This window comes from Molossus molossus, unplaced genomic scaffold (genome assembly GCF_014108415.1).
Source record: "Molossus molossus isolate mMolMol1 unplaced genomic scaffold, mMolMol1.p scaffold_m16_p_12, whole genome shotgun sequence".
NCBI lineage: Eukaryota > Metazoa > Chordata > Mammalia > Chiroptera > Molossidae > Molossus > Molossus molossus.
Window position 1 is genome coordinate 72897463 of NW_023425347.1, and position 14779 is coordinate 72912241.

General features: G+C 44.6%; 1 protein-coding gene across 5 annotated transcripts in view; it reads right to left on the reverse strand.

Annotated features, from left to right (window-relative positions):
* Window positions 1–4458, reverse strand: part of KDM4A (lysine demethylase 4A) — a 39570-nt gene extending 35112 nt beyond the window's left edge. For 2 of the 5 annotated variants that reach the window (XM_036255313.1, XM_036255317.1), the window contains exons 1-3: window positions 4336–4458; window positions 1271–1447; window positions 450–625 (exon numbers count right to left, since the gene is read on the reverse strand). In XM_036255313.1, coding sequence (XP_036111206.1) covers window positions 450–625; window positions 1271–1408 — 314 coding nt within the window. In that variant the 5' untranslated portion in view covers window positions 1409–1447; window positions 4336–4458. Of the gene's footprint in view, window positions 1–449; window positions 626–1270; window positions 1448–4057; window positions 4125–4335 lie in introns of those variants that run through there. The other 3 variants (XM_036255315.1, XM_036255316.1, XM_036255314.1) reach the window with 2 other exon arrangements.
* Window positions 4459–14779: the final 10321 nt, after the last annotated feature.

Consider the following 14779-nt stretch of genomic DNA (forward strand, 5'->3'; position numbering starts at 1 on the left):
TTAATGTCAGAACGGAAAGGCGATAGCAGCTTCGTGGGTAGTGAGGATTTTGAGCATGATTAAAGACAGAAGGACCCAGAAGGAAGAGATTAAACTACTAAAGCCACTTTTAGATAAGCGGGTGATATCAATACATCTGGCAAAAGCTCCTTTTCAACCAATTCCAACTTTCTCCTTTGGAGATCTGCAACTTCCCAGAGTCAGAAAAGGATTCTACTCTTGATGGAAGAACAACGGGATTACTAGATGTAAGGATGTGGACAAGTTTAGACGGTGACACAGTACTGAGAGGAGGAAATGCTTCCATAAAAAGGTCAGAAAGGGAGACAGAAGCTAGAGCTGAGGAAACTGGTTTTCAGTAGGGCAGCAGCAGCCTTGAAGACAGCTAGGAAGATATGTCAGGTACGAGACACTGTGACGGGTACAGGAAGAAACGTGTTTTCACTCACTTATCACTATTGGCTATCTTGCGGAACTCTCGAACAGTCATGGCTTTCTTCTGTATGTTGTATTGAGTAAAGAGGCCAGACTGCCCGGTCACCAGCTGCTGGATGGGAGCAGGAATGACCAGATCATCAATGTCATCATAGGATGCTCGAGGCTTCCACTCCTTAGGAGGAACAACCTGTAGGGAACACAAGAAACAGAGAGATAGATCAGAAACCTGGCAAGCTGGTCAGCGTCCAGGAAGTGTGCAGCTGCAAACCAAAGTCACAGCCAATTTTACTAGAACGTGACTTTGATTTAACCATGCTCATCCAAACACAAAAAGCCACACTGTCATGTTAACCCTGGTCAAGTTCTGCCACCAACTATCTGTCTCGTTGCCATGCCCTAAGGTAAGTAATACTTGTTTCTCAAGGAGGTTGAAGGGCCGATTCTCTCTCAGTCTAACAGAGAGTCCACATGGGAAGCCAAATCACTATCAGAGTGCTGGCTAAGAGTGAAATGAGAACAAGGGAAGCTGAACAGTACAAGCACTCAATGGCAGATAAAAACACTCAAGCACCATCTCCACCAAAGGATGGAAGCACCAAAGCAGCAGCCCTGAGACACTGTTTCTTTACGTCCCTTGTAAAGACTCCATGCAGCTCTCCTCCTACCTAACAGAGAGATGCTTCAGATGTTAAGGAAAGGAAGTCATTTGCAAATAGGACAGCACACACTCAGCTCATCACCCTGCCTGGTTTTCAGTTCTTCCAGCATTCATTTAGGAAGTCGTACATCTGCTCTGTCACAAAAGCCATTGCTGAGCAAGTCCACCCCTCACCTTGGCCAGCCCAGCCCGATGAGCTCCTTGGGATTCAATGTAGGCAATGTATCGACTGAAGTTCCGGAACTCCTCCATTGTCGGATAAAAGGTCATTATCCGAGCACTGGGATTCAGGGTTTCAGATTCAGAAGCCATTTTCTCTCCTTTCTCAGGTCACTTTGGTCAGACAGGAATCTAAAGAAATACATAAGAGCATAAAAAGTAGATATAGAACATAATTAAAACTAAATGCTGAGATCGTCAGTACTGAAAACAGTACAAGATACTGTAAAAAACTTCTGAAGAAGTATTAAGATCTCACACCTGGCCCTGGCCGCTGTGGCCCAATGGTTAGAGCGTTGCAGGTTCACTCAGTCAGGGCACATACCCAGGTTGTGGGTTCCATCCCCAGTCAAAGTGCATACAGGAGGCAACCAATCGATGTTTCTCACATCAATGTGTTTCTCTCTCTCCCTCCCTCTCTCTCTAGAATCAATGAAGAAAAATATATATCCTCAGATGAAGATTAAAAATAAAAAAGACCTCACACTTGGAATCTGCCTCTAGATAAATTATTTAAATGAACTAGAAATGCAGATGGAAAAGGCTCTGTTTAAAAGAACCTGATGTATCAGCATTGCACGTATTCATATCTCATTTAAAAGGAGATGCTTTCAGCTAAAAAGGGGAAGTCAGAATTATTTGATGTTGATCCTATCTGACAGTACTGCTGCCCTGCCCATATGTTATCTTCTCTTTTCAAGTTGCTCCCTTGTTCACACCTTGCTAATTGCTTCTCAGAGTATTAAATATGAAACATAACATACTATGACTAGATTTAAAAAGCAACCTATGGGCTCCCTTCTCTGAAACAGCTTTAAAATAGAATTCTAGATTCCTAAGACAAGTTATTTAGCTACAAGATTACAAAGTTTAATGGTTAAAAAGTACTTTGAGCCCTGGCTGGGTAACTCAGTTGGTTAGAGCGTCATCCCCATACACTAGTGGTTCTCAACCTTCCTAATGCCGCGAGAGCGTCATCCCCATACACTAGTGGTTCTCAACCTTCCTAATGCCGCGACCCTTTAATACAGTTCCTCATGTTGTGGTGACCCCCAACCATTAAATTCTTTTCATTGCTACTTCATAACTATAATTTTGCTACTGTTATGTAGCAAAGGCGACCCTTTGTTCCACCCCCAAAGGGGTCACGACCCACAGGTTGAGAACTGCTGCCATACACCAAGGTTGCGGGTTCAATCTCCAGTAAGGGTACTTACAAGAAACAACCAATGAATGCATAAATAAGTGGAACAACAAATCTATGTTTCTGTTTCTCTCTCTCAAATCAATAAATAAAAAAATAAAGATATGCTTTAAAAAAAAAGTACTTTGATATTAGTAGCATGAGCTTTGATTTTTAAAATCATATCTAAACCAAAATGCAGTTTCAGCAGTACTTAATGAAGTCAAGCTAGAGACTGGGTTAACTGCACTGTACCCAGAACTGACGACAAAATTTAAACAGGCAATAAACTGGCAATACAGGGCAAACTTCATTACTGACTGAAAAGGGGGAAATACTTTGTTTTTAGATGAGGTCTCCAGCTAAGTGGGTACATTCCTGTTACCAGGTACTACAAAAGACTATTACAACTAAATAAGAACCAAACATACCAGCTCAAAGGAGTCAGTTAAGAAGCGAAAGGAAACTATAGAACTCCCCCAAACTGGGCCCCAAAGCCATGGCAGTTCAGCTCCAAATGTGCCCTTGTGAGCTAGAGAGCTCAGAAAGAAGGAAACTGCCTTCAACCTGCCAGCAATAGGGACAGGCTGGGAAGACAGCTAGGAGCAGAATTGTCTGAGGTAAGAGAGAAGACAGACCTCCCCTACCACATCTCTCAGGCTTCCATTTCACCAAAAATAAAGTGTGCCCTGGCCAGGTGCTCCTTATGCGCTTTGCCAGACGTTTGCATGACAGTATACTATTATCCCTGTTTTACATATCAGGAAATTTGCCCAGAGTCCTGTAGTGCACCCCTGGTGCTCCTTCCATTACTCTATGCTGCCTACATAATAATAATCTCCACCCAGACGAAGCCCTTTAAAGGGCAGATCCAAGTATAGAGGAACCTGAAGTTTATTTAATTTTGAAGACCCTCTTTTAAAAAAAGAATACAAGATACCTTACTTTGCAAATTTTCCCAAAACATGCAATCGTGTGAAAACAGTGTTACGCCCATCCCCAGCGTTAGGGCACGCACTCGCCTTATTCATCTTTGTATGCCTATAACCTAGAACAATGCAGGCACAGAGTAGGCACTCAGTAACTGTTGAATAACTGATTTCCTTGCCCTCGCCTCTGTTGCTCATTCCCTTTCTTCAACCCTCGGACTCCCTTCCCCCAATCGATTCCCTGGGGAAAGCTCCTGTTCCCTGACACCTTCCTTCTCCCCTTCCAGCAACAAAGCCTACTGGTTTAAGAGCACTGGCTCGGGAGTCAACGCAACTCTGAATACCGATCCGATCTCTGCCATTTATTAGCTGTGTGACCTTGGCTGTGAGTCGCCAGAGCCTCAGTTTCTCCACCTGTACAATGGGGATCCCAACCTCCTTGCTGGCAGGGTTGCTGTGATTAACTCAGATGATGCAAGCAAAATGCTAAGCACTAGGCCCGGTACTTAACCACTCTATAAAGGTAGGTATTGCTAAGAACCACTTCAAATTCCCGCCCCCTCCCGTCAGCCGCTCCCGCGGGTATCACTCCCAAGACAGCCCCCAGCTCCCAAGGTCCCCGAAGCTCACCGTGTAGAGACCCAGCCCCTCCCGGCCCCGCCGCCTAGGCAAGAGGGGCCCGGCCGCAGGAAGAAAATACTACCCAGCAGACCAGCCCCCCTTCCCGACGATCATTGGCCATAAGAAATTGGAAAGGACCAATCTTCGTGTGCATTTTAGAAGCTCCTACTTCCATTGGCTGAGAACCGTGCCCATCACATACCCCCCCACCCCTCCCCCACCGGATCGCACGGTCAAGGCCAAGGCAGCAACAAATCTAAAAGATTCCAAAACCCTATGGTTCTCACCTAAAGCCCACCACCTCGGCAAGGCTAAGGCCCAGCTTCTTCTGTCGCCACCAGCCGATCTCACTGCTTTTCCTCCCAGCGAAGAACGAAGCTCCGCCTTCTCTAAAGTCGGCCTCGGCGCAGCCGCACAGTGCCCCACAGAGTCAGCCAATCCATGGGCCACTCACTATAAGCCCTCAAACCACCAATGAGCACGCGACGCAGGCGCCCCAAAGTCCGGGCATATCAATGTGCTCAGCCTATGAGCGCGGGCTCGGGCTGTTGCCAGGAGGAAACGCTGTACCACTCGGGACCGCGGCCACTGAGCATCTCTGCTAAATGCGGAGCTGGCCTATCATAGGCAGGCTTCTGGCCACCCATAGCTAATCAGGAGAGAAAGAGGCGAGTGCCTAGAAATGGGGTGGTCGGCATGGGCGCTGAGGCTGCTGTGGGATGCTTGTAACGAAAGGGTGGGGCCGAGCCTTTTAGGGGTGAGTAGGAACCTTGCCTAAGGTAGAATTGTGCTGGGAGCCCAGGAGGGGCAGCTTCCGAGTTCAAGGAGTTCCTGATAAGGTGACAAACTTGCCTTGGTTTGCCTGGGACTGTCTCGGTTTTTACAACCGAAAGCCCCGTGCCCTGGGATCCCTCTCACTGGTGGGCACACCCGGACATTTCTTGAAGAAAGCAGTTCCTGAATGGGAAAGAGCTCTGCGGGTTATTAGGACAGGCCCTAAGGGGCGATGTCCTGAGAGTCATTAGAAAGCGGTTCCCCAGTGAGCGAGGATTTGGGGGTCATTAGGAGCAGCTCCTGGGGAAGAGGTTTGGGGAGTCATCAGACGCACTGGGGTGGCGAGGGTGTTCCTAGAAGTCATTAGGAGCGGTTCCTGAGGGGTAGTGAATCGCCTTAATGAAGGAGCTCCCAGATTGTCGAGGGTGATGGGGAAGGAGGCGTACAGGACGCTGTTATGGGTCAAGTAAAATAATACCCATAACCAGTAATAAAAAATATACAAAATTACCCACAGATGAGTAATGCTGTAGTGCACTGGAAAGAGCTATAGAATCTGATTTGTGTTCCAAACCAGGGCTCCTCTGAGTCTGGGATTTCCTATCAGTAAAATGGAAAAGATGATACTAGCCTTGCAGGATTGTTATGTAGATGAGTTAATACATTGTAAAAAGGATGGTACTGCATACACCGGTATGGACTTGGACCAGTCATGATATATCTTCCCCCATCCTATTCCCAAAAAGCAGAGTTCTGTTTCCAAAAAAAGGGGGGGAATGACCACTGAGTAGTTAACCAATAGATTTCACAAGTACAGGGTTTTTCTCTCTTTACCTAGTAAGGTAACAGATTATGTTGAGTAGCTCACAAAATTGCTACGAGTCTGAAGAACCCAACTTGGGGAATACATAATGAGGAAAATCACATGAAATCATACAGTGGAATTCACTCACCACTGTCCTTGTTGCTGCCACCAAGCTCAAGACTCAGCTCCAGCTTGCTTCACAGACTCCACTCTCCTGGACATGGATAGTTATTTGCACTGCTGTCACTACCAGCTACTTCATGAATTTAACTTTATTACATTTCCTACTGCCACCAAAGAGGGTTTTTTTAAGACCGCTTCTCCTGTGTATCACTAGCTTTCAATTGGTGTGGAGCCTAGATCAGGTTCTCTCGACATCCTCCCATTTCTCTGACCAGTTCCTTTCCCAATGTTGACGGTCAAAGCAAAAAGTCAAAGTTGTAGTTACCTTTGGGTAGGTGACAGAGAGGTGGGGAGCAGGACAGCATAAATAATGCTTCTGGGGTGCTGGTAATGTCCTATTTCTTAATCTGGATGATGGTTATTACACTGGTGTGTTCACATTGTAAAAAAAAAATCTGCAGCCCTGGCTGGTTTTCTCAGTGGTTAGAGAGTCAGCCTGTGGACCAAAGAGTCTCAGGTTTGATTACTGCTAAGGGTACCTATCTCAGTTTGATCCTGGCCCTGGTCAGGGTCTTGCAGAAGGCAACCAATCACTGTGTCTCTCTCACATCCATGTTTCACTCTCTCTCCCTCCCTGCCTCCCTCCCACCCTGTCTGAAAATCAATTGAAAAATATCCTCAGGTGAGAATTAACAACAACAACAACAAAATCTGTGCATATAAGTTGTGTATAACATTTGATGTACACAATACCTTATTTTTTAAAATACAAAATTAATTATTTTTATTTGTATTTTAAAAAATAAAATCATGTTGACGTTCTCATGGCTGTGTCCTTTGTCCTCTCATTCTACAAACTCTCCTTAGGTGTTTCTGGTTTTACAACTGGCAGTATGACCTAGGGGCAAGCTACTTAATTTCTCCAATCCTCAGTTATCTAATAACGAAAACTGGAACAGTACTTCCCGTTCTTGATTGTGAGCATTGGATGAGATAGTGCAGGTAAAGCCTTGGACATTGAATTGGCATGTATTAAGTGCTTAGTAAATGTTAGTTGCACTGATGGATGATGATGATGGTAATGATACAAAGCACTTAGCATCAAGTCTGAAACCAGAGCTCAATACATGTTCACTCTGCTTCACTCGTGTAAACACTAATGACACCTGTTCTATACTCCAGCACAATCTTCTCCCCTGACTTTAGATCCAAATATACCCCATGTCTAGATCCCCCCCACCCTGGGTGTCCTAAAGTACCTAACACTCACATGCCCAATAAAAAACTACTTTCTGCCTCACAAATGAACTCCACCTCCTAAATTTCCTATCTCAGTTAGTGGGGCAGCCATCCATCCACCCAGTCACCTAAGCTAGAAACCAGTATGCAACTAGGGACTCCTTCGTGGGTCCATCACCTCACTCTGTACACAGTTCCACAAAGTAAGTGTTTTACAAGTGCATGGGTTTATTTGCATGTCCATCTTCCACCATGGACAAAAATCTCTCAAGAGTATCACATCAGTCTTATTGGTGGTATCATTTAGAAATGTGTTTCATTGCTGGAAATAGAACCCTAGCAACAGTGGCTTAAAAGAGCATAAAATTATTTTTCTCATGTAATAAGTCTGAAGGAGGACATTTATTGGCATTGGTTCAGGATTTAACAAAGACATCAAAGATAGTTTCCTGCCTGGCTGGTGTGGCTCAGTGGTTGAGCGTCGACCCATGTACCAAGAGGTCAGAGGTTCAGTTCCCCGGCAGGGCACATGCCCAGCTTGGGGGCCAAATCCCCAGTGGGGAGCATGCAGGAGGCGGTCAATCGATGTTCTCTGTCATCAATGTTTCCATCTCTCTCTCCCTCTCCCTTCTTCTCTCTAAAATCAATAAAGAAAAAAAAATTTTTTAATTAAAAAAAAAAAAAAAAAAAAAGAGCCTCTTTCCATCTTTCTCCATCATACTTCACAACCTGGGTTTGGCCCTTCTGTGTGCACCTCATGGTTGTAGGGAGATTGCCACAGCTCCAGACAGCCTGCCCGCATTCATGGGTATGAAGAAGAAAGGGGCCGTATCAGTAGCACCTGTTCTTTCTACCAGATGCAGCAAGAAGCCGCCCAGAATCTGCCCACCTGCTAATGAATGCCCACCATTACTGAATGAATGGAACAGGGAGACAGGCATGAAACAAGTGCTCAAGCAAATAAAGAAAATCACAACAGCTGTGCTTGCTATGAAGGCAAAAACAGGGGAGAGCAACTTTTAGAGTGACTTGTTAGCAATGGTGGAAGGAGTTGGAGATAAAACCCTGTCATTGTGGCATAAAGTTCATGCCATGTTCCTATCAAGGATGTGTTCCTAGTGCTTCACTTGATCCAGCACCCAGCACAATGCCCAGCACATAGAAAGCATTACGACAGTAATTATAATGGCAATAGTACTAGCTTTAAAAGTTAACTACATTTATTCAGCCCTTAATATGTTTCAAATACTATAGTAAATACTTTATATAACACAAAAGTTGTTTACATTGTCATTAACATTTTTCTTTTTATCAATACAACTTTAGTGAGATATAATTTACATACCATAAAATCCACCCATTTTAAGGGAATAGTGTAAAGATTTTAAAAATTTATTTGAGACAGAGGGGGAAAGAGAAAGAGATCGATTTGTTGTTCCACTCATTTATGCATTCATTGGTCAGTTGATTCTTCTTGCATGTGCCCTGACCGGGATCGAACCCACAACTCTGGCACATCTGGATGATGCTCCAACTAACTCAGCTACCTGGCCAGGGCTAATGTAATGATTTTTAATAATTTATTAAGTTGGGCAACCATCACCCAATCCAGTTTTAAAACACTTCCCTCACCTCAATAAGATCCCTTATGCCCAATTACAATTTCTCTGTCCCCATTCCCAGCCCTGGGCAACCATTCATCTGCTGTCTATACAGATGTGCCTTTTCTAGATATTTTATATAAATAGAACCATATAATATGTGCTCTTCTGTGTTTGGCTTTTTCTCACTTAGCATAATTTTTTTGAGATTCTTCCGTATTGTAGCATGCATCAGTATTTCACTTCTTTTAAATGTTGAATAGTATCCCATTTGGGTTGTTTCTACTTTTTGGCTATTATGAATAGGGCTTCTATCAACATTTATGTGCAAATCTTAGTGTAAATGTATGTTTTCATTTCTCTGGTTAATCAGCAGAATTTGAGTTGTATAGTAAATGTATGTTTATCTCTTTAAGAAATTGCCAAACTGTTTTTCAAAGTGGCTGTACCATTTTGCATTCCCTGCAACAATATATGAGGGTTCCCGTTTCTCCACATCTTTGCCAACATTTATTGTTATCTGTCTTTCTGATTACAGTCGTTCTAGTGGGTGTGAAGTGGCATCTCATTGGGTTTTAACTTGCATTTCCCTAATGACTAATGATGTTGAGCATCTTTTTATATGCTTATTAGCCATTCATATATCTTCTTTGGTGAAATGTCTATTCAAATCTTTTGTCAATTTTTTAATTGGGTTGTTTGTCTTAATACTGAGTTGTAAGAGTCATTTATATATTCTGGGTACAAATCCTTTATCAGATACAGGCTTTGTAAATATTTTCTCTCATTGTGTGGCTTGTCTTTTCATTCTAATAGTGTCTCTTAAAGTGCAAGAGTTTTTAATTTTGATGAAGTCTAATTTATCAGTTTTTTTTTCTTTTATGAATTGTGCCTTTGGTACATTGACATGAACATTTATATAGTTTTGCTCTGCCTCCAAGACAGATCCAGAATCCAGCACTTCCTCCACCACTGCGCCCCTGGGCCAAGCCACCATCCTGTGGCCTGCCTGCTGCGGATACTTCTCCCGGCTTCTGCCCTTGCCCCCTGCAGTCTCCTCAGCACAGCAGAGTGATCCTTTAATACTTAAAGCCAGATTGTGTTACTCCTTTTAAAACCATCAAAAGACTTCCATCTCATTCTGAATAGAGGCCAAGTCCTTATAATGGCCTACAGGAGCTCTCCCTCTGGGGAGCACACCGCCCACGCCTTCCCCTCCTCCTCCCCTTTCCCCCAGGCGTTATGTCTGCTTTTCTCTCTCCTAAGCTCCAAGGCTCTTCCACTACCTCTGTAACGCGCTAACTAAACTCTCTTCTAATGTGAAAATAAAGAATATGGCCTATAGTCTTCCCCACCCCCATGCTTGTATCACCCCTCCCCCCACTTTCAGTTCCCTAGTCCCCCATGTCTGAATGGCTTGCTCCCCCACCTCCTTCAGGGCCTTGCTGACATGTTACCTCTTCAATGAAGTCTTCCCTGGCCACCACCACGTTTGTTTTTTCTATTGTTTATTGTTTAACTCTACCTCTTAGAATGTCTTCTCTGTGAGGCCAGGGCTGTTTTGTTCACCACTCTCCTCATCACTTAGGACAGCCCCTGCTCTCTGTATGAGCTTACTAAGTATCTGTTGAGTGAACAAATGCTATTCCTTAACTTCAGCCTCACAATAAACTTTTGAAGAAGGCATCATTGCTGACTCCACTTTATGGCTGAGGAATCTGAGATGCAGGGAGGGTAAGTAACATGAAAGGAACACTGAACCTGAGGATATTTGTTAAATAAATAAATGATGAACTGAGTGAATAAACGAACAGGAAGGATTATGTCTGTACATTAATGATGCCTTTGGCCTTCACCTCTGGGGGCCACTGGCTGCTGAGCAGAAACACCTTTTCTAGCGCTTCGGAGCCTCAGAGCCCTCAGCAAAGGGCCTCGCATGAGCTGCCCAGAAAAGAAGCCCTGATCCCTAAGCACCAGGAACACCTTGACGCAGCCTGACCCGCGCAGCCTGACCCGCGCAGCCTGGTTCACTGGCAAGGCGGGGAGGGAGGGGCTTCCGCAGCCAGGTCATCCACGCAAACAGAGAGACATTCAGCCTTAACTCAGCCTGCAAACAAGGTCAGCTGGAAAGACCAGGGCCTTCTAGCCTATGAAATATAAAAATACAAATATAAAAATGTTTACAGCGGACACACATACCCACAAATACACCCTGGGTTTCTCCACTTTACAAAACATAGTCTTTCTCTAGCGCTGATTTATTCTCCCGCCCTGGGGAGGACGGCTCCCTGTTAAGGCAGCGGCGCAGAAAGCCCTGGTGAGCAGCACCAACAGGCGCCCGTGGGCCATTTCCACATCACAGGCCGCCCTTCTCCTCTGCTTCCACCAACTGTTCTGTTGAGTTTTTGTTTTGCTCTCAGCCACCAAAATACCTCCACTTGAAGGCTAAATCCCATCCATTCTTCAAAACTTGACTCAAATCCTATCCATATGTGCATTTTTTCATTTAAAGAGCTTAAAAGTTGCGCCTATTTTGTACTGAGTCTGGGAATACAAAAGTGAAGACTACTCTGTCCCTCCACTTGGACAATTACAGGCACCTAAACTCAACAGAAGCCAACTCTTGGGCCCTGATCGGTTGCTCAGTGGTTAGAGCATCGACCCACAAACCAAAGGGTCGCAGGTTCGATTCCCAGTCAAGGGCGCATACCTGGGTTGCAGGTTCAATCCCCGGCCCTGGTTGGGGTTATGAGGGAGGCAACCAATGTCTCTCTCTCTCTTTCCCTTCCACTCTCTCTAAATATCAATAAAAAGAAAACTATCCTTGGATGAGGATTAACAACAACAAAAAGCCAACTCTTGGTTCTCCCCTAAATCTGCCCCTCCCTCAGTGTTCCCCACTGCAGAAGAGGCACCCGTATTCATCCAGGGCTGCAGTCATCCTTGATTCTTCTCTCCTGCAGCCCACATCCAGGCCTACTGGCCTTACCTGCAAAACTATATCCTGAATTCTACTCTTTTTTACCTCCTGTCACTACCATCCCACTTCAAGCCACGCACCTTTCACCTGGACCACAGCAACCACTGTCCCTCCAATCTGTTCTCCAAACAGCAGCCAGAGTGATCTTGCTAAGAAGCAAAGCTAAATTCATCACTCCATTGAAAACCCTTTAAAAGCTTCCCATGCCCTCGCTGTGGATCCCAAGTCCCTTTCCCTGGCCTCCCAGGTCCTTGCCCAGTCTCTACACCATCCTGCCCCATTCTTCCTTTGCTCTCTGGGCTCCAGCCATGCTGGCCTTTTATTCTGTTTTTCTAAAAGGAGCCATCCTCCCTTCTGCCTCACGGAAGCCTCTCTAACTCCCATGCAAGCAGGGGTCCTGCTGTCCTGTGTGCTCATTCATTAGGCACTTTTCCCCGCAGAGCATCTATGACTTTGTAACTACACATGTAAGATTTCTGTGAATTATGTCTGTTTCCCACAGACTAAGCCTCGAAGACCAGGGACTTTGGTTTTCCTCTACTGAATCCATTGACCTGTGCAATGCCTGATTCATAGCTCAATAAACATTCCTGGAGTATTGTTTGTGGAAAGAATAGATAAAGGAAGCCATGTGGTCTGCAGTTTGCACAGTAGTTAAGCATTCAGGCTCCAGAGTCACATAATCCAGGTTCAAATCTAGATTCTGCTCCCTTCCTAGCTGTGTGACTTAGGGTGAGCTGCTTGACTTCTCTGAAACTTCAGCTGCAAAGGAGATAACACAAGCTACTGCACAGGGCTGTTGTGGGGGATTAAATTTCAGCAATGCAGGTAAAGTGCATGTCACATCTAAGGGCAGAGTACTGCTAACAGGTATTACTATAGCATGTAATAGGTGTATACCATGCGTTTGTTGGATTAAATCTTTAGGACCACATAGGAGCTCAGACTGGGTAACTGCAGGAAATGCCAAAAAAAATGTGTCAAAAAGGCTGAAAGGGACCATCCCTGGAAAGGAGTCTGGGACACAGGTCTTTGGGAGGAAACTGAGGAGAATCCCAGTTCTGGGGCCAAAATCCTCCCCGCAGGTCAAAGTTTAGTCCAGGTTCTAGACTACCCTTATTTATTTAAAAACTATTGTTGGTACATCTCCGTTTGAGCCATTCCTACCAGTGGTGTGGGGGATGGGCAGAAAAGCAGCTCATTGGGGAGAGTGCAGGTCCCTTCATAGTTGAGGTGGTTGGGGGATGGGAAGTCCCTCTCAGAGCTGACTAGGATGTGTGCTTAGGGTAGGAGTAAAAGGTGGGGCCTCCTGAGAGGGGCCGGAAGTGGAGGTTCTGAGGACTGACTGCTCAGGCAGCCCCAGAGATAATTCCCTTCATAATCACATTTACTTCTTACCCTAGGGCCAGTTCAAACACCTCCCCTTTGCCCCATCGAGTCTCTACTACTGGCCAGACTAGGCTGGGAGGCAAGTAAGACACGGCCTTCGCCTTCACGAAGTTCACAGTCCAGTGGAGGAGACAGATAAATCAAACCCTAATTACCACTTCAATTTGCATTTCATTTCTGCACTCAGCCTGGATAATTTCTTTGGTAATTTTTCCCTTATTTTAGTATGTGAACAGCTGAAGAAACAAGAATAAGAATTCAGCAGTGCTACGGTCACTGGATATAAGACCATCTGGTTGAGTGGAGGGGGTGGCTAAGATGGAATTCCCAGGGGACTTGGTCTTGGATGAGGTGCACCAGGATGTCCAGGCACATGCAGCCACAGCATGCTTTTCTACCTCTGACATATCCTTATAAACAGTGTATGTCAACAGTAGCAAATGCATTTAAAATAGGAAGCATCACCACCTGGAAAGTCACTGCTGACATTTTGGTGTATATCCTTGCCAGAGCTTCTCTAATTTTAATGCTCATACAAATGCCCAAAGGAACTGTCAAAACACAAATTCTGATTCAGTAGGTCTGGGGTGGGGCCGAGATTCTGTGTCTAAAATGTTCCCAGCTCATGCAGATCCTGACGGTCTCCAAATTCACTTCAGAAGGTTGTAGACAACAGATGTGCGTGTGTATATTTTTCAGTATTATGAACAGCCCTGGCCGGGTAGCTCAGTTGGTTAAAGCATCATTCTGATACCCCAAGGTTGTGGGTTCAATCCCCAGTCAGGGCACATACAGGGAGTAACCAATGAATGCATGAATAGGTGGAACAACAGATCAATGTTTTTTTTTCCTCTCTCTCTCAAATCAATTAAAAGAAGTATTACGAACAATGCTGCAGTAAATCTTTGCCTATAGATTTAAAAATTACTTTTCCAGTTTCTCTCTCTCTCTCCCTCCCACTCTATCTGAACAAAAAATGGAAAAATGTCCTTGGGTGAGGATAAAAAAAAAATTACTTTTCCACTTGTTACCTGTATCTAAATTCCTAAATGTGGCCCAGCTGGTGTGCTCAGTGGTTGAGCGTCAACCCATTCACCAAGAGGTCGCCAGTTTGATTCCTGGTCAGCGCACATGCCAAGGTTGTGGGCCCGATCCTCAGTGGGGGGCATGCAGGAGGCGGCCAATTGATGTTCTTCTCATCGATGTTTCTCTCTCTCTCCCCCCCTTTCGTCTCTCTCTAAAACTAATGAAGAAAAAAAGATTATAAAAAATAAATTCCTAAATGTGTATCACTGGGTCAAAGGCAAAGCATATTTTAAGACTTTTGGTAGATACTGCAATTTCTCCTCCACAAAGACAACCAGCATTGATCCCCACCAGCACTATGAGTGCCCAATTCCTCACCCCAATATTAACACATAACTATTGCCAACAGGACAAAGAATAGCGCCTGATCTTCTTTTCTAGTGTACCTTTCTTTGATTAATAGTGAGGCTCTGTACAAACAACACAACAAAAAGGAAAAAGAAAGAAAATAAAAAAATGAAAGAGAAAAAAACAAAAAGAAAAATAGGCCCTGTATCTTCCGTATTTTCATGAAACTTGTGTAGTTTTTGTGCATTGCCTATTTGTGTCCATACCCATTTTTCTATTAGGGTATTACTTTTGTTCTGATTTGAAAGAAAATCTATCTATTAGGGATTTAACACTTTGCTTTTTACACATTAAGCATGGTGTGCTTAAGAAAAGGCAAGTATAGCCCGGGCCAGTTTGGCTCAGCGGTTGGAGCGTCGGCCTGCGGACCAGAGTCCCGGGTGCAG